A 17,832-nucleotide genomic window follows, 5' to 3' on the forward strand; every position below is an offset into this window, starting at 1 on the left:
ATGAAAGGCATTTAAAGCGTACAAAATAAATATGTACGAAGACAACCTGGCTAATATGCTAATTTGCTTTAGTGTGACTTTATGGTGGCGTGCCATACAACTAATATGGTTATTTATTTTCCCTAGAACAGACTGAGATTGTAAGCAATGAAAAGATAAAATATTGCCTACCGTGCGTATTACCAACTCTCAAAATATGCATAAGAAAGGCTTGAGGTACATATTAAAACTCCTTCGCAAGTTGGCGAAAAAAGCAAAAACATAGTTTCTAAAATAAACCTATTGAGGAAGAGATTATCCACCTCTTTGCCAGATTATATTAATTTCGGCTTGAATAATTGTAATTTCTGCATTTTGTCCGAGCCTGTATTTTAGTTTTTTTTTGAGAGCTTTTAATCCTGTGACTTTATTTGTAATAATGCCTTTCGCCTTATTCTAGTTCCGAACCGCTTCGAGTTTTTGAATATCAAAAATATTTGTTTTAAAAGCTCTGGTTTTAAGGTTTGTTCTTACTCCTAATACTTTTATATTTATTACTTGTTTCTTTTGTGTCAGTTGTCTTTAGTTAAACTCTTTACTATCTTTATAGAATATTCAACTTCAGGATGTAACAGTATGATCCAAAAGTGGATATAAAAGATATTTTAACTTGGATCAGCTAAAACAGATTTTTCCTATTCCATACAAGAGTCGAATTTCTATGCGAAGTTTTAAAAAAAAACAAGAGGTAAAAACTAATGTCCCCATTTTTCAAACGTAATTACCAAAAGGAAGAGTTCATATTCAATGTATACTTGATGGCGTGCTGAGACGAAAGAAGGATTGCAAAGGCATAAGTTAAAAAATTCTTAAAAATTAGCATTAGGAAAATTCATATGTAGCCGTGCATTTACGTAGAGAAAAGTTATCTGTTCTAAAAAACTCGGCCACCAGGAAAATTTTTTTAAATAATTTAAAAATGTCCACTCGTGTAGCAATTTGAAGATAAGCTGCAGTCTACAAGTTATATTATTTTTAAAAGTTTTCCTTTAAAAAGTAATAAAGCCCATCATTACGGTTGTGCAAACGCTCTTGAGGTTGTGTGTCAACGCTACTAACAGTTGAGCTACCACGACAACTCTCGATCCCGGTATGATAGTTTTGCATATATATATTTTTTTAGCCTATTAGGCTTAACCTTATAAAATTTAGAAGCTTCTGTAACCACGTTTATTGGTATTGCTTCTACTTATATAATAATTGCACTGTGCATCCCGCAGGATGTTAACAATATAACGCTATATGAACAATTTTCTCCTGCTCTCGCACTCACGTCAACTTGATTATTGAACGCATTGGAACGTATGTAAAGACATCTATTATAACTAAGTAGGTGAAATTTAAAAACTATCTATACTACAAAACGTAGTATACAGAGAATATATGACTGTTCACAAATCTTTAGTAACAAGGTAAGGATATATCAGTTTGTGAATTATTTTTGCTCCCCGAGAGGAGTCATAAAATTGGGGAGATGACCTCCTCACCTTTTTAGCAGGGGAAGCCCACCCTATAAACTACCCCCACCTAAAGTTACGGATTTAAGTTTGCCTACTTTCCTTACCTACGTTGTTCTATTAACTTGGAGCTATCTACCTTGAATACCTTCTGCGTTCACGAATACGGCAATATACTGTATCATTGAGCCCAAGGATGTAAAGAAAAGGCAGTAATTTCTCCTTTTTCTTACTTTTCCCTTCTCAACACTTCTAATAAATTTGTAAATTTTCAAGCATATTAATTCAGGAGAGATGGCGCGCGAATTAAGAATCGGAGGCTTTACTAAGCTGGTGTTTAAATTCCATAGTATTTAAATGAGTTTAATTGTTACTAAAATAATTTGCTCTAAATTTGTGTTGGTTAATTTATCGCTAAAGTTTAAAGAAAAATTATTGGACTTAAATTTGTTTATACCCTCACATTCATTAATTTAGAGCCAATTTTATGTATGTATATATTAAATAAGCAAGACTTTTTTTGCCAGCCTTAATTCTATAGGAAGCTTTTCCTCGCCTGTAGAGGATATATTAACAAATGTTTTAAACGTTTATTTCGTTTTTCTACCTATTAGCTGCCTTAATCCTAGATGATAAAATTTGCATTCGCAAAAATGAAGTTACTTGCATTCATTCCATATAGTTAAATTTTAGAAAAAATTAAATTTTTATTGCTAAAATGATTATGTAATAAGCGGATCATATTTAAAATATTAACTGCAAATTATACTTAATGTCATAGAGAAGACAAAAATTAATGCTTTTTTTTTTATTTTAATGAGGTTAGTAAGCTTTTTCCTCTGGGTACGAAGCTAACGGTAGGGAGGGCCTTAATTTTTAGTGTTGCCGACGTCTCTAAAAGGCCTCAGCTCTAGTTTTTTGAGCCAATTCTCTTGGTGATAATTTATGCTAGTTTCCCATCATACTAGGCCAGAGTGGAGGGAGTCTAAGCCCGATGTTTCTTTGTTCTTTTTCAGCCCTTAGTAGTTACAGATCAAGTGGTTTGAAGTTTTTAAAAAAACTGATCGTGGCGGACCTGGGCATAATGAAATTACAATAATAAAACCAGTAATTAAAATTTTTTCCTAACCTATTTGTAATTTCAAACAACTAAAAACTTATAGTGCTAACGTTATCTAGACTAAAGGATATTCTTCTCCTAACCGCTTTAACAATCAACTTACTCTTATACTTTCAAGGTTGAATAAAAACAAGTTAGTCAAAAAAGCTAATAGTGCTCCACACTCGACACGTTGTAACTTCTAGGGAGAAAACGTTGTTTTAAAGATATATAAACACTACTTGCACGCGCGTTTTCATAAAATGTTACAGTTAATCGTGAATTGGTTCTTGCATGCTATGTAACGCAACTTAACTTTTTTTGACTCCGCCTCTATCCGTTACCTAATATTCAGGATATTTAACTGAAATTTAACGGGTAAAATACGTATGGGGGGGTGCACTGGCAAAAAGCACTCCGACCTGTTCGATCGGACGTCAAAGTTCCAGGAGCTTGGGTAGTATCTACGGTGGCTAACCACGTTCTGCGGTTCCCCCCCTTGAAAATTGTAACATTAATGATACTCTTTCCTGGAGATATATGAGCGCCTCCTTGCTCCCGAATCAAGAATAAGCGGTTTGCGCTTGACTTACAGAGCATCCACAAAAGTCATTAATAAAAAAAATATGGTAATTTTATCATACCAGGATGGAGAATTGTTGTGGTAGCTCAGCAGTTAGAAGCATTGAGGGGCGCCCTCCTAGGTCGTAGGTTTTGTTCCCGCGGACGTGACTCTTTTTTCTGTTTAAAGCTTGCTTGAGGATTAAAAAGGAGATTACTACGAAATTAATCATATTCGCTAAAAAGGCAATCCAGCAGTCACTTTTACGAAAATAATTTTCTGGCAGATACATGAAGCGTACCGGAACAAATACAAACAGGCAATGCCGTGATATACTGTTATAGTAAAACGCGAATACAAAAATAGATATAAAATAATAAGAAATTCGTCAATAAGTAATATTATATTAAAATAAACAATGATGCTGTTAAGTATACCAATTAAACTAAACATAATATTTGTTACTTAATGCTATAAAAAAACTAAAGTTATTAACAAAGGTTATAACAGCTGAGGTGGCTAGTTAATGTAAGTGTCTTCCTGCGTCTCGTTTATTTCTCCATGGGACTTCCTTTAGTTCTCTTCTTACAAAATGTATACAGCTAGTAAATGTTCAAAAAAATTTCGTTAAAAAAAATTGGTTTGATTAATCCCCAATAAATTTCCCATCGGATACTGTGAGTGGACTTGTGCAAACCAAGTGGGTTGGCTATCATTCTTGATGACAGGTCTTGAGGGGGCCTCATACCTCAAAATTTCTCTTCCGGTGGTACTGATACCTAGCGGGTTTTACCGTGCTTGGGTCAAAAGTCAGAAGTGGTAACAATATTTTCCTGCAATCCCCTAGAAACATCCATGATACCCCTGAAAAATACCCACTGTTGGGCATCTCTTATCCAACCCCTCTCACCGTATAGAAATACGGCTTACGCTATTTAAAGTGCTACTGAGCACTAACTATAATATGCTAGTTAAAAATAATAAAAATAAAGCAAAAGGCGTTATGAATCTTTTTTACAGTCCCCTTTCATTTTTAAATATGGCTCGTGCACCACTATATTTGCTAAGCGTTTCAATTGCGAAACTTACTATATATATATATAATCGGCTTATTTATACTATTTTGAAAGTTTATTTGTCTTCACATATACATGTATTTATAAAGCCTGGTAGTTTAAAATATGATAATAATTATAGAGGTTACATTCAGGTGATAGATTTACTACTAACTACCGATTAATATATACAATAAATATAAGATTCTTTAAACAATGTACTGCGGAAATAAGAAGTGAAGAGAACGACTTACGGGTTAAGACCACTAATTAACAAAGGATGAGCAACTAATCATAAAATTTTCCAGCTTATAGTTTAAATAATAACCTTTTAACCCAACAGAAAATTTACAGTTTTTGAATTTACGTCAAACTTAACGTTCTATAAAGGTTCACTTTTATCGACGTGTTTAAACCAAATATCGTATTACTAGCTCAAGGTGTGTACGCTACAGTCATATTTTGCAGTCCTAAATCGCCTTCTCTGGCTATCAAACTATAACTCTATCTGCACATCCTGTAATAATAAGAAGAAGAGATTCACTTTGCACACTCATATGGAGCATATAGTAAATAGTGCATACTGCTAAGAATGCCTTATACAAGTTGGTATATTGAAGCAGTAGACTCCACCTTATAAATAAGCTGAAGCTGTTTATCTATAAACTCATTATTCTCCCAATTATTCTTTATCCTGCCCTGACTGTAGTATTAATAGGTTGCAAGTTTTAAATAACATATTACTTAAAATATCATAAATGCTGCGTGATTATCACGTAATACTAGTATACATTGTGATTGTACAATTAAAAACACTTAAGATTGTTAGAAAGTAAAGTTTCTGAATAATACAGTATTCATTCCACTAGTTTATTAGTTGGTAACGTTATAATGTGGACTGGTACGCTAGTATACATGAACCAAACACGTTTTAAAATCGCTTCAATTGAGCCTCAACTTACCACTTACCTGTTTTTTCTTCTTAATTCATTTTAATTATTAAACTTATTTTATACTTTTCATAATGTATTAATTTTAACTCTCTCGGTAGGTATTCCTAAGGTTAAACTTTAGCGCCTATAACCAGGGGCTTCATAAGAAAAAGGTAAATTGATTTATAGAATTGCTTCACACTGGCACTCGTGCACAGTTTATAAAGCACCAAGTTATTTTCAGTCAAAGAAACTAATTAAGGGCAACGCTTCGCAAAGTATTAGTAATCTTTAGCGTACTCAAGGTTTTTAGATGGCAGCTTGACTTAAGATTAGGCAGTGTCTTAACCAAACTCAATTAGAATTGTGGTGACGTAAAATTGAAGGGCCCTAAACTAACCCTTATTCTTAACCTAACCTTAATTTTTAACCTTAACTCTCATCTCAGGAATAGCAACTACTTTCATTAATTTGGAACTCTCAGTAGACCGCTGATTATAAGCTACATTTAGTTTTTATTTAAAATACACAACTCTAAAAGTTATTTAACGTATATATAATACACTCAAGTGGCCATAATATACGTAAATGCAGTGAGGCAAATTATACCTTAGAGTATATAAATACCGCCAAAATAAAGTTATTGTTTTTAAAGGAACAACCTAGATTTCAGTGTTATACAAATAAAATTTAATAAAAAATTTAAACAGTTTTTAATGACAACATGAAGATTATATTAAATAATAACCAACAACATAAAACCAGAACTACAGCAAGGGGTTTTATACAAACAAAAGGCGTTAATATTGGTATTTTCCAATTTCATTAAAAAACTTTTAAAACGTTTTTACAGCCATAGCACAAATATTTAGCATGCCCTTAGTGACAGAAATTATTTCCACAGCCTTTCAAAACAAGTAATTAGCGAAACTAATTCATATGCACGTTACCTAATGAATTGTTTTTTGTATGAAAAGTGGAGGCCATTGTACAAACTAAAGAAAAGTGTTATTAACAGGTTAAACGTTTATAAGTTTATTTAAATTGAAGTGACAAGAACTGAACAGGAAACAGAAAATAAGGAACGACACCCAATTAATAGAAAATAGATGGAACTCAAGCACGCCTATAACTGACCAAGTGCCTGTATTCATGTCGAGTAAAAGTAAAAAATAATTAAGCGGATGCAATACGAACTGAAGGAGCTTTATATTACTTGAAAGGTCAGCGCAACTTGTTAATTTAAATCTTGAAAATTTACACCAAAAGTATAACTATAAAGGTAACATAATTGATAATTACATGTTCTGTTCTACTTAAAAGGAAGTGGTAGCGGGCACGTAAATAGATTCTCTATAATTATCGGCAACTATAACATAAACAAGGTTTTTAAAAAAAGAATTTATAATAAGGTCACCTAATAATAGAATACTAGGGATTGATATCAAACTGAAATAGTTACCTTACAACGGACTAAAGCTTAATAAGTACATGACTAAGAAGTTAACTTCATTACCATCCTATTCCTATTCCAAAATCAACCTTTCAAAGGTTTCGGTACTACAAACTGGGAATTCTATAGGCTAATGAACCTTTACGTAACGCAGCAGTCAACGCTATACCTCAATATAGGGTATGCGGCCTCAGAACTTAGCAGCCTTTTTTTATTAATAATAATGAATCGCATTTGTTAACAGCGAAACATATACTAGGTTACTTTTATGCTACGACACAAAAAATTAAAATTTTCTAACTTTAGAAATTAGTAAATAATAAGATCGTTTTACAGATGCGTACTGGGCAGACAATTATGACTATAAAGCGACCGTGGAGTACATTATTTATTTAATGTTGTAAATCGTTGAAGGAGAATAAATAACTATAAGGGATGGCATACACAGTGCTCTTTCTTTCTTACGTTTTTGTTGGTTAGTGTTTAGTAGGAGGGGAGGGAGGGGTGTTGTGCTACTCAAACAGTACAAAAGCATTAAAAATTATAAGGACGAGGTTAAATACGCAACTATTAAATACCGAAAAAGAGAGTCGCGTCGGTGGGAATGAAATATAGACCTTGAAAATACACTTCAGTCTTTTAACCACAAAGCTACGACGAAAACTCTCGACCTCAGCACATTAAGACTAACGACGAAGAAGGCGGGGACAAGAAGAACGGGAGTTGTATTATTATTTGTTTATAAATGGAAGTTTATGGCGCTTGAGCGAGTCAGAAAACTTTGAATACTTTTGAGCTCTCAATCAGAAGCGATTGCAGACATCTCACGTAACAGCCTTCAATCGAAAAGACGTCATTATTTCTTGACATAAACAAACAAAAACTAGCGCTTACGCGCGTCACGTGGGCGGCGATAACGTACTCCGTCCCTCCGTCCCAAGGCTCGTAAGTAAGTACACTCACCAGCAGGCGATTAGTGTTCCTGGCTAATCTGTGGTAAAGGGCATTGGCGTTACGTTGGAAGACGACGGTTAAAGGGTTCAGCCACAGGTCCTGGTCTCAAGAGCTTCATTTGCTTCATCTCGCACAAACCACGGAGAGTTTGTCAACGCGCGCAGCAGTTTGTTCTGTAGCACTTGAAAGGCCGACGCTATTGCAAAGGAGTCGCAGGTCTAAGTAGCAGACGAGTATGTTATCATTGACTGGATGTAAGGCATATACAATTACTGCATAGTAAAGAAGTCGCAGGTCTAAGTAGCAGACGAGTATGTTATCATTGACTGGATGTAAGGCATATACAATTACTGCATAGTAAAGAAGTCGCAGGTCTAAGTAGCAGACGAGTATGTTATCATTGACTGGATGTAAGGCATATACAATTACTGCATAGTAAAGAAGTCGTAGGTCTAAGTAGCAGACGAGTATGTTATCGTTGACTGGATGTAAGACATAAACAATTACCGCCTAGTAAAGGGTAAAGCGCCTTAGTTGCCGCCTTGACCTTCGCCACTACATAGTCCACGAGCGCCTGCCAGGAAAGTTTGTTGTCAATGAGGATTTCCCAAGTCTTTCGCTTGAGAACACCACGGAATCTTCTCGCCATCAAGGGTAAAGGGGGCTAACAAGAGGACGTGTTTCTTAGTAATTAAAAGCGCATTTGCTCTTCATCGCAGTTATAGAAACTTTCCAATTACGGCACCAGTTAGCAAGAGTATCAAGATAGCGCTGTAGATGCTTGCATAGCGGGACGGGAGAATTCGACGTTGAGTAAATGGCCGTATCATTGGCGTAGAGGGCGATTGGTGTAGGTGGATTTGAAGGCAAGGGCACGTCGCTCATATAAACAGCAAATTAAAGGGGCGGAAGAAGGGGCCCTGCAGTCAGAAATTGCAGCAGCAACTGTGTATCTCTCACGCGTGCGCTGAAGACGCGGTCATATAGATATGACTTCAGCACATTGTAAAGACCATGAGGAACGGATAACGTGCGTAGTTTGTGCGGCAGACCTCCAAGCCAAACTTGATCAAATGCCTTTTCACCGTCAGAGAACAGGGCCTGTTACCCTCTTAAAGTTAAAAGCGCGAGTGGTTCACTCAGTTAAGCGGAGGCGCTGGTGGGTTGTTGCGTGTCCTTACCGGGATCCAAACTAAAACTCCGGCGTGGCATCCCGAGCATTAACGACCTCTTTTAGACGGCGCAGTAAAATGGCCTGCCTCACCCTCAGTGCCGACCGCTAACAGGAAACTGATGGGTCGGTACCTGCTAGTTGCTGATTCCGGTTTGAGCGTCTTTGATAGCATCACTACAGCCGCCGTCTCCCCTCGGCCGGAAAGACGCCGAGGACCATCGCAGCTTTTACCTGGAGGCACAGATAATGCACCCCTGGTGATGGCAATTTCTTCAGCAACTCAATAGTGGCGCCATCGGGGTCCTTATATTATTATAGACATCCAAGCCGTTTAATACCTGTACAAAAAGTTAAAAAAAGCATTTCCATTTATGTATAAATTTAAGATTCTTGGAATAGATATGTTTAATATGGTTCCGTTTAAAAGTCAATAATTACCATATTTGTATATAATATTTTTTCTTTAACAGTCTCTGTCCAACTGTTCGAGATTGTGTTTATTATAAAAGTACTAGTTCATGATATCTTTAACTGGTTTACTTTAAAGTATTTCTCTGCGATTTATTTTTGTTTAGGTGTATATGTAAATTTAAACAAAGATGATGGCCTTTACATATTGAACCTGTTATACCCCCATGTTATTGGCCCTCGGGCTAGGGACTTGACTTGAGCAAATCCAACGTTCTCATTTTCTGTTGTTTGTTTCTAAGGCCGGTGCCTTTAGCATCTACAACTTCTATATATAATTAGTTTAAGACTCTTATATATTATAATTTTTTTCACAGTTACCATGTATTTATCCACTGTTATTAATTCAGAGGCACCCTTTTTTAGTACAAGATAAAATAAAACAGTTTTTTTACTATTGATTTGTCTTATTAATTTATAATCTCATAAAAATATCGTCAAATTAACCGGGTGGATTCTAACTTGGATTAGTTAGTAAGGTATTTAGTATAATCTACTGCAGGAGGAACAAGTTAGCCTAATAGAGATTCCCGCATACTAGCGATAGTTATATTATTGTAAGTAAAGTCATTACAGATAAACACGGAGAAAAAAAGTAAAATCAATTTCCATATCAGTGGAAGTACCTCATAAAAGGTTCAGCGAAATAAAGTTTCTTGCGCAGGAAAGATATTCTGTGAATATAGTCCCAGCAAAGCTAAAATGTCAGCCTGATGTGCTACTAATAATTGCGTTAGCTGCGTACTAATGAATAATGGTCCAGAGCTAATTCAATTTTTTCGTGCAGGTTCAAGCTAATTTACAAAGCCTCTTTTCTTTAATATATCTTTATTGCTTTATAAACGTTAGTCTAAAAAATAATCGTGACTACCAAAGGTCTCATAAAAGGTTTTAAACTCATTCATACAGAATTTTATTTAATTATATTTTTTTGAACCTTTTTTTTTACTAAAAAGGTTGTTTATGTTTATGTTAAAATGTCTTTATTTATATAGTGTTGTGAGGATGCTGATTAGGTTGTTATATAATTATTTAAACTTTTGAACAACACTAGGTTGTGCAGAAGATTTTAATGAAGAGAAAACTTTAACCTAATCTCAATAACAATGACAGTTACCGAGATTAATTACACTACTAGAAGGGAAAACGTTTTAATTAAGTGCCATTAATCCATTTTAAAGGTATACAGGTGCGGATTTCCTTCTCACTCTTATTACGAGCAAGTTGTTAAAAATCCTGTAGATCACTGACTTAGGGTAACTTAGCATTTAGAAGTTAACCTTCTTATAGGACCCTCAAGATTTTGAAAATTTCATGAATTCATCGCCTGAGGAATAAAATTCGTGCTGAACTCATGAATAAAAAAAATTACAGTGACTTTTAAGGAGCTCATTACAACTGTGTAATTAATGCATAATAAGGGTATACAGAATCGACATTGTTCATTATTATATAAGTTGACCCCCAGTATTGTTTAAAAAATATCATCAGGAATCTTTTGGTATAGGCCCCAAAACTTCAGTTACTAAAAACTTGTAAATTAAGTGGTAATTAAAATAGTAAAAACATTCATAGATTTACATAATGGATGTTATAATAGAAGCAATATTGTGCTTTTGTCGAAAGTTAACATAAATCTGCCTGTGAAACACCTGCTCTTTAGATAGAATCGGATGTTAGTTAAAACGGTGGTAAAGCAACTGTTTAAATAAAAGAAATGAATTGTGCTTCCTTAACTTTTGTTGTAATCTAAAACGTATACATTACATTTCCCTTCTTAAACATTTAAATTCAGAGGTAAAAGCTAACATGGTTAAAAATTATACAAGGGTTAATTGCTATAATCAATAAATTGGTAGGATTAATACAGACCCAAAAAACTGTTATTAAATTTTTTCCGCAAAACACACTTTTGGTGAACTAAACATACTAACATACTAACTTCAGTAGTGGAGGGGTATTAATTGGAGCACTATTTTTACTACCTTTATGGGGACCTCAAAGCTCTTTTTTGCAGTAAAATTAGTTGTGATTCGCTTTATTTTTATTATTATTTATTAAGGGCATAATAGTTAGTGATTCCAGGTTGGTGTTTTAAAAAGTACATGTATAACAATTTACAAATTAAAAAATAGTTAAATACTTAATAACTTCTGAGTTATTGTTTCCCTGTTTCTAAGATGTATAAATCAGCATAAAAAGTAATTGAGAAGAATCAACCCCCTTTATTTCGGTTAACACGTATATTATAGTCAAAGTTACCTTCGTAATAACATGTAATTTTAAAAAAAGTAAGAAGCTGATCTATTTAAAATTTAAGTGTTAGGTCACGTTAGGAGTTCTTTTCTTAGCTTGTGGTAGCACCAAGATAAAAATACTTTAAGAATACTTTAAGAATAAGAATATTACTCTTTAAGTTGCTTTTATTAAATCTTTGAACAGAACAATAACATTAGTATGTTCCTTTCATTGTATATTACTTGTTCCCTTTAAAAATGCGTAAACATTGAACAATTCATTTTTATATATAAAGCCAAAAGAAAGTAGTAGAGCAATATTTGATGTATAATTTTTATTAACTCTTTAAAAGGCTTGTCGATATATAAGTTTATACTTTTGAATAAGTTATATGAAGATTAAAAATACTCTTTTAAAGGGACGTTAGAAGTAAATTCCATACAACTTCTTCCGTTGTCAAAGCTATTAGCTGCGCCTTTACCAATAGTTGTGAAGAAGCAGTGGGCCAAGGTTAAAATAGAAAAAACTTGAGACAAATTTGTATTACCTTCGCTAAAGATACAGCGTAGTGGTTGAATCTCGCTCTAGTTGTGGCCCACAGAGTATGAAGGAAACTGTCGTTTGGTGTAATAAAAAGACTTTTCTGTTAAGTGTTTTACTGAAATATCTTCATTTATAAACGGTTCAGTTATTATTGTCCTCTTTTAACCCTCTTTTATAAGTTTTGACCAGTTTAATTTTTTGTTAGAAGAACATGAAAAAGAAGAAAGTAAAAGCCGAGATGGACAGAAATTTTTCTTCATTTTCTAGAGGGGAAAGCAAAAAAGCTAGCAGTCTCCTTCAATGCTACAATTCAACTGTATTTTTATATCAACTTACGTCTACTTGTAGCATGTTTTTAATTATAAAAAAAAAAAAATTCGTTATAAAAGATTTGCGACTTACATTTAGTTAATAAAGTAAGTGTTGAAATTTTAAAAAGAGTTAGTAGGTTGCTACAGCCGTGAATATATTAAGAATTCTAAGAAGTCAAGAATTTGTTTATAAAATTCGACTTTAGACGTTGCATCTTTGGTAAATCTTTGTTACAGGTAAAAACTATACAGTCTGAAAAAGATCTGCGTTTAGGCATCTTTCAGGTTCCATTTACCAGTGAGGCTGAAGCAGGTAACTTTATTATATTGCTCAATATAATTTTAAAAATCTTTTATTAACGAAACAGCTTTTTATAAAAAACTTCTGCCCTCTTTGCTAATAATTCATTCCTCAAAATCTCTTTATGATCTTGTACTTAAGATAGATAAAGGATTTCTTAATTTATTTCAGGTTTTTTAAAACTGTATTTATACAAAAAACTATATATAATATATACTGCTAGTTAGATTCCACGCGAATATATTTCGTTGATCACATTAATGAACATTTATTTGACTTTGATGAGTCGGGAAGAAAGCTTAGCAACGTTATAAGTTTTAAAAATTCAGGCCTTGCAATGTGCTTTAATTATACTAGTTACTTGTATGTACATATTCACTCATTGTTGTGGCGTTTTAGGGAAGCCGTGAAGACTCGCAGGATGTCCATCGCTAACGTTCCTGGCCCTCTCGCAACTTCCTCTTCTGCCGTTCGTTTTTCATTATATGTATCATTGGCTACTATTTTTAACCAGTGATATTTTAGTTTCTTTTAAACTGGCTATATGGTGTGCTTGTTTGTGAACTCGAGTTATTATATTTTGCTAAAGACTATCTTTGGTAAACGAACTGCTTACGTATACTTAATATAAGATAGTCTAAATCCCGTAGAACAAGTGTCCATCTCTGTGCTGTTCCTGTTTTACAACTGGATCCTCTGCAAACTTGCGTGGTTATTGTACTATCGCGCTCCAGCTGCTTTCCGCCGTTCAATCTTGAGAGCGAGGAGTGCAGGTGGGAAGGCGTATTAGCTTTGTGGTTACGTTTGTTGATTGGCGTTGTGAGCTTTACCTTATCTTAAGGATCTTTTCCATTATTGCCGAGCACATTGGGGAAACGTATAGCAAACTGCTTAAAATAAATGAAGTTACTTTTTCTAGAAGCGCCAAAAGAGAAATTCTTGTTCACTTTTTTATCAAAAAATTAGCTGGAAACGAAAATTAACGAACACCGCATGCTGCAAAGTGTCACCAAAAATCTTTACTCTGAGGGAAATTCCGCAAAAGCTGTTGTTGGTTTTTTTTAGTTATCGGTCGTTTGTTTTTCTTTGGCTACTTCAGTGCCACCTGGAAGGTTTCAAGGATTTTACGGCAAGCCACCTCGTATATTGGGGCGGAGCGATGCTCGATCTTCATGCTTGACAAAGGCATAAAAAAAAAGATATGTTTTGAGACAGTTTTTATTATAAGTATTTGCAGCTCGCGACAAAATGTATACTGAAGAGTTCGACACTTACGGTCAAAACGAAGTCACTACAGTATTTTTTTTACTTTCTAAAGTTTTTGGTGCCCTTTTTGAGCGATCGACTCTGCTTCTAACTGAAAATATGTACTGACCAAATATTATTAAAATGTTCTGATTTGAATTTTGACAATAGAATGCGCACTCAGAGTCTATTGTGTCCATCCATCGAGCGCTAAGCTTGGCCTCCCAGAAATCTTACAGAGAAAAGTCAATATCTACTCTTTTGAAGGTCATTTCCTTTATTTATATCTAAGATCTTTGTTATGTGCAGGGCTACTCGCTACGCCGAACCGTACAAAGCGAGAATAGCCTTTCTCCCTCGTGAACCCTCGCGAAAAGGGCAAACGCATGACTCCTCTGGCTCCTCAAGCAGCCCCAGAGAAGCTTTGGACTGCTCAGAAATGGTGCCCTCCTTATCGCCTTATACATTCAACTCCTTTATTAGTAAATTTTTGACTACCGCCTGAGAATGGAGTTATCAGTTACGTTGTGGAGACAGGAAAGACCCTTAATATCAGAGGACGCTCGACAGACGAACTTTTTAATAAGGAAGCCGGCACGAGGCCGAAGTATACCACAAAGACTCTTCTGTGCACCCCCATTAGAGACTACGCTGGTCTGCCTATGCTGCGCCCTTTGCTTGACTACTTTTTTAGCGTCTTAGTGTTCGCACTGGTAGCCACTTTAGACATAGTTGCCTTCTGTGAGTACATGCCTCGCAGTAGAATTGACCGCACGCCTGGTTTTCTATCTTACTAACAAACCGCTTAACTAGGCGACGTGATTGGCGTGGCGAACCTAGTCAACAAAAAAAAGGGAGACTTTACCAGTGAAGACGCTGAATGGTTTCACGAAGTTTTCGCCCTCTTATTTAGCTCCTTTGTGTAATATCTTGGCCAGGTTTGAAACTTACGTCGCTGTTTGCTATCTGGCCATTCTCAACGCTTTCTTTCTGGAGCAAGAAACAAAGAGAAAATTCGAGCAGAACGCCATCTCGCAGGTGGCCCTTAGCGACCGCAGTGTTATTGCTGCGCGTTTCTTAGTGTTGCTGTTCTATCGCGTTTTTAGACAGCAATGGCTTTGTCGCTTCCCACAGAGAAAGTTCTGTTAATAAAACAGCTGCTGGAAAGTTGCAGAAACCTTGTTGATTCACAAATGTGTGCCTTCTTCCTGTATGTAAGTGCCACCTTTGTTGCTGGCTTGCCGAAGTTCCACTTTGACTTAATTTTCTTCGGATTGGAAGGACGAAGAGAACAACGTTTTAGTCCGGCAAGTCTGCGACTGCTATGCTGACTTTAATCCCTCTGACCCCCCAACGTTTCCCGCCTCGCAGGCCTCTTGCTTTCTGGCCTACCTGCACCATGACGCCTGTAGTGTTCTTACTTTTCTCGTTAGCAGGGAATCGCTGGTCACGTGTTCGCGAGGGGGAAAACATTGAACATTGCATGTGTCAAAGAGGACCCTCGCTATGATTCTGGTGGATAACTCGCTGTCCTTATAGCGTTGATTTCCACTAACTCTGCTTGAAAAGATGTGGATGGCGTGCCGGACAAGCCGGTGTTTGCCATGCTCTGTTTACCGATCATTCGAGCCCATGCAGTTGTAGGTACCTGACCCGTCCACGGACGCTACCTCGCTTGAACTAGTAGCCCGTTTGTTATAGGAGTGCTCCAGCTGATCAACAAAAGAGGCGCGTATAAGGGCAAGTTTTCGAAGAACGATGAGCATCAAATAGAGACGATGGCCAATATTATAGGCATAAGGTTTCTTAATGCTCCTCTTGTCTGTGCTGGTTGTTCTAATGCAATGAAACTGCTACCCGTCATTAGCCTACACAACCTGCAACAGCAAGAAATCTTAAAAAAAACAGAAAATCAGAGCAAAATAGCATTTGAAATGATACAGTATTATACACACTTCAAATCGGACGAGCTTATTTGCGTAAATAACTTTTCCTTTTCTTTAAGCTGCTATAAATCCACGTGTACTTGGCGTATATTTTGTGTTTGGCTGTTTAGATTTCCCAACCGCTTTCACCCCAACTACTGGCTTCCTTAAGCAGACACGACTGGGACTACAGAGTTCTTACCGATATCAAAATGGTTTATAAGTTCATTGCTAAACTGCACACCTGTTAGTTTGTTATTCTCTGTACGTTATAGTGTTCCTGCGTGCTTTACATGTTTGAAAGACTGCACTTTCTGGAGCGATTTATTATGCAACCAGAAACGCTGAAGCGATTTATTTTGACCGTCCGTAACAGTTATAGGTGCTCGCATACTATTAATACTGTAGACTCTACAGCGAATGCTTGACGGTGCTTAGGGACGTCCCGTACCACAACTGGTCTCACGCCTTCTGTGTTACCCAATGCCTGTATACAGTACGACCTTTGTGTCCGCCACTCTCCTGTTGTCTTTCCTGTTACTCACGTGAACTACTTGCTTCTGTTCACAGATAGTGCTGCTTTCAAACCTCATTGATTTTTTAGAGGAGCGGGAAATACTGGCGCTCTTGGTGTCCTGCTTGGGTACAGAGCTTGTTTATTCCAGCGACAAGTTTCCAATGACGAAACGTCGCCTAATAATAGGGCACGATCTTGATCACAGAGGTAAAAACAACGCCTTTTTAAAAACAAGAGATAGTGACCTGAAACAGCTTTATGGGGATAAAAGTATTCTAGAGGTGCTTTTTTTTTGTTATAATATTGAGTGATATTAACATTTTTTCAAGCATCACCATTACAACATACTGGAAAAGTTGCTAAGCAATCCCAACCTTGATATATTCGAAAACTGCGATGAAGAAACAGTGGCTGGTCTTAAAAGGCTAATAAAATTTAATATTCTGGCGACGGACTTGGCAGGTTATTCTAGTCACACGAGCTTGACTTATAAAGTACTTGGAAGCAGCACTCCTGCGAGCTAGCGTTTGTCTGTCTATCAGGGGTACTGGCACGGTAAAGCTGCTCACCTGTCAAAGAAAAGCATTAGCTTTACTTCCTACCACAAACCTATTTTATCTGGAAGAAGCTTAATTTTAATATTTTATATACTTTATACTTCCCTGACAGGCCACTTTGTCACTTTGAAAAAGTTCAAGTCTTTGTTTTGCTGTGAAAACAAAAGCGACAATAGCCTCTTCGATAAAAGCAATTCACTACACCGATCTCTTCTCTGCTCCATAATAATGACTGTTTGCGATATCTCGAACATCTCGAGGAATTGGGTAAACATGCTCTGCTCCCCATTGCTAGACCCACACAGAGTAGAACATCGTTCAAGAACGCGGTGGGCAGCGCTGTGGTGGTAGCGAGGACGACACATTAAAAGTTTGGATGTCTTCAAAGTGCTTATAGTCTTCTTCTTTTAGGACTTGCATGTATCAATCACACGCCAAATTTACGAGGAATTTTTTGAACAAGGAGACGAGGAGAAGAAGTGCGGACTGGTACGAAGCTTTTCGTCTTTATTCCTTATATAATGACATACGGGAAGCTTATGGTTTCGGTAATTGGCCACCGTTCATCCCTTGTTATGTTAGACGCCTATTGAGATGATGGATCGGGAAAAAGCAGTTATTCCGCGTTGCCAGATTGACTTTATAGATCACGTGGGACTACCCGCCTACACATCTCTGGCCCACGTGCTCCCACAAGTAATGTAGTTTGCCTTTCTTCCTAATTGGAAAATTTAATGTTTTTATGCGGCGTTACAGATACGACCACTTCTTGACAACTTACTAAGAAACAGAGAGAGATGGGCTGGGGTGTTGGAGGTAGCCATTAACTGATCATTATTAGAACTAAACCTGAAAAGCATCGATTATCTTTTCAAAGGGAAAACACGTCAATGAAAATCTGACGCCCGTCTACATACCCTCTATTTAAACCTTAAAGAAAAAAGCGCTACTTTAAGAGTCAAAGTAGTTTGTTAATATGCATTACCAAGAAAAATAAAATCT

At 36.2% G+C, this 17,832-nt stretch overlaps 2 protein-coding genes and 2 long non-coding RNA genes across 9 annotated transcripts; 2 read left to right on the forward strand and 2 right to left on the reverse strand.

Annotated features, from left to right (window-relative positions):
* The first annotated feature begins 1,042 nt into the window (after positions 1-1,042).
* LOC135144299 (uncharacterized) lies at positions 1,043-2,400 on the forward strand. 3 transcript variants are annotated; one of them, XR_010283078.1, is made up of 6 exons: positions 1,043-1,129; positions 1,260-1,345; positions 1,409-1,451; positions 1,535-1,708; positions 1,773-1,845; positions 2,318-2,400. It is a non-coding gene; the product is annotated as an uncharacterized LOC135144299 (long non-coding RNA). The 3 variants fall into 3 exon arrangements; XR_010283076.1 differs by having other exon boundaries at positions 1,409-1,708; XR_010283077.1 differs by having other exon boundaries at positions 1,260-1,341; positions 1,409-1,708.
* On the reverse strand, positions 2,307-3,854 carry LOC135144298 (uncharacterized). Of its 3 annotated transcripts, none has more exons than XR_010283075.1 (4): positions 3,240-3,854; positions 3,018-3,183; positions 2,912-2,939; positions 2,307-2,571 (listed from the first exon to the last, which is right to left on the reverse strand). XR_010283075.1 is itself a non-coding variant. In XM_064076306.1 (4 exons), exons 1-3 carry the CDS (start codon positions 3,447-3,449, stop codon positions 2,940-2,942), a joined length of 306 nt encoding a protein of 101 aa, XP_063932376.1. In that variant the 5' UTR covers positions 3,450-3,854; the 3' UTR covers positions 2,307-2,571; positions 2,912-2,939. The 3 variants fall into 3 exon arrangements, 1 of the variants encoding a protein (XP_063932376.1); XR_010283074.1 differs by having other exon boundaries at positions 2,838-2,939; XM_064076306.1 differs by having other exon boundaries at positions 2,912-2,959; positions 3,018-3,093.
* A 3,513-nt stretch (positions 3,855-7,367) lies between these two features.
* Positions 7,368-8,848, reverse strand: LOC135144319 (uncharacterized). Its single transcript, XR_010283083.1, has 3 exons — positions 8,059-8,848; positions 7,492-7,769; positions 7,368-7,433 (listed from the first exon to the last, which is right to left on the reverse strand). It is a non-coding gene; the product is annotated as an uncharacterized LOC135144319 (long non-coding RNA).
* Positions 8,849-12,031: 3,183 nt separating this feature from the next.
* On the forward strand, positions 12,032-17,830 carry LOC135144305 (cGMP-specific 3',5'-cyclic phosphodiesterase-like). 2 transcript variants are annotated; one of them, XM_064076317.1, is made up of 33 exons: positions 12,032-12,113; positions 12,180-12,290; positions 12,523-12,598; positions 12,654-12,757; positions 12,810-12,925; positions 12,986-13,055; positions 13,223-13,359; positions 13,428-13,491; positions 13,553-13,636; positions 13,699-13,771; positions 13,824-13,882; positions 14,003-14,076; positions 14,141-14,273; positions 14,338-14,485; positions 14,645-14,714; positions 14,770-14,869; positions 14,938-15,045; positions 15,113-15,202; positions 15,268-15,346; positions 15,401-15,475; positions 15,533-15,632; positions 15,699-15,810; positions 15,888-15,971; positions 16,032-16,138; positions 16,195-16,252; positions 16,327-16,399; positions 16,460-16,554; positions 16,603-16,735; positions 16,943-17,097; positions 17,242-17,319; positions 17,413-17,526; positions 17,587-17,646; positions 17,708-17,830. In XM_064076317.1, the coding sequence occupies exons 2-33, from the start codon at positions 12,186-12,188 to the stop codon at positions 17,756-17,758; spliced, it is 2,985 nt and encodes a 994-aa protein (XP_063932387.1). In that variant the 5' UTR covers positions 12,032-12,113; positions 12,180-12,185; the 3' UTR covers positions 17,759-17,830. The 2 variants fall into 2 exon arrangements, with proteins under 2 accessions (XP_063932387.1, XP_063932388.1); XM_064076318.1 differs by having other exon boundaries at positions 12,183-12,290.
* The last annotated feature ends 2 nt before the right edge of the window (positions 17,831-17,832 follow it).

This window comes from Zophobas morio, unplaced genomic scaffold (assembly GCF_036711695.1).
Source record: "Zophobas morio isolate AGI-343-1 ecotype UQ-CSIRO unplaced genomic scaffold, CSIRO_AGI_Zmor_V1 ptg000093l, whole genome shotgun sequence".
NCBI classification, from domain to species: domain Eukaryota; kingdom Metazoa; phylum Arthropoda; class Insecta; order Coleoptera; family Tenebrionidae; genus Zophobas; species Zophobas morio.

What these genes read in the sequence shown, in the direction of transcription:
- LOC135144298 (XM_064076306.1), bottom strand. Translation starts at nt 3,449, where the DNA reads ATGTATCTGCCAGAAAATTATTTTCGTAAAAGTGACTGCTGGATTGCC. An exon ending in CACAACAATTCTCCATCCTG is followed by an intron (nt 3,094 to 3,239) that starts GTATGATAAAAT and finishes ACAATTTTCAAG; the next exon opens with GGGGGGAACCGCAGAACGTG. An exon ending in TTTGACGTCCGATCGAACAG is followed by an intron (nt 2,960 to 3,017) that starts GTCGGAGTGCTT and finishes GTTAAATTTCAG; the next exon opens with TTAAATATCCTGAATATTAG.
- LOC135144305 (XM_064076317.1), top strand. Translation starts at nt 12,186, where the DNA reads ATGAAAAAGAAGAAAGTAAAAGCCGAGATGGACAGAAATTTTTCTTCA. An exon ending in GAAATTCCGCAAAAGCTGTT is followed by an intron (nt 13,637 to 13,698) that starts GTTGGTTTTTTT and finishes GCCACCTGGAAG; the next exon opens with GTTTCAAGGATTTTACGGCA. An exon ending in GCCAATATTATAGGCATAAG is followed by an intron (nt 15,633 to 15,698) that starts GTTTCTTAATGC and finishes ACCCGTCATTAG; the next exon opens with CCTACACAACCTGCAACAGC.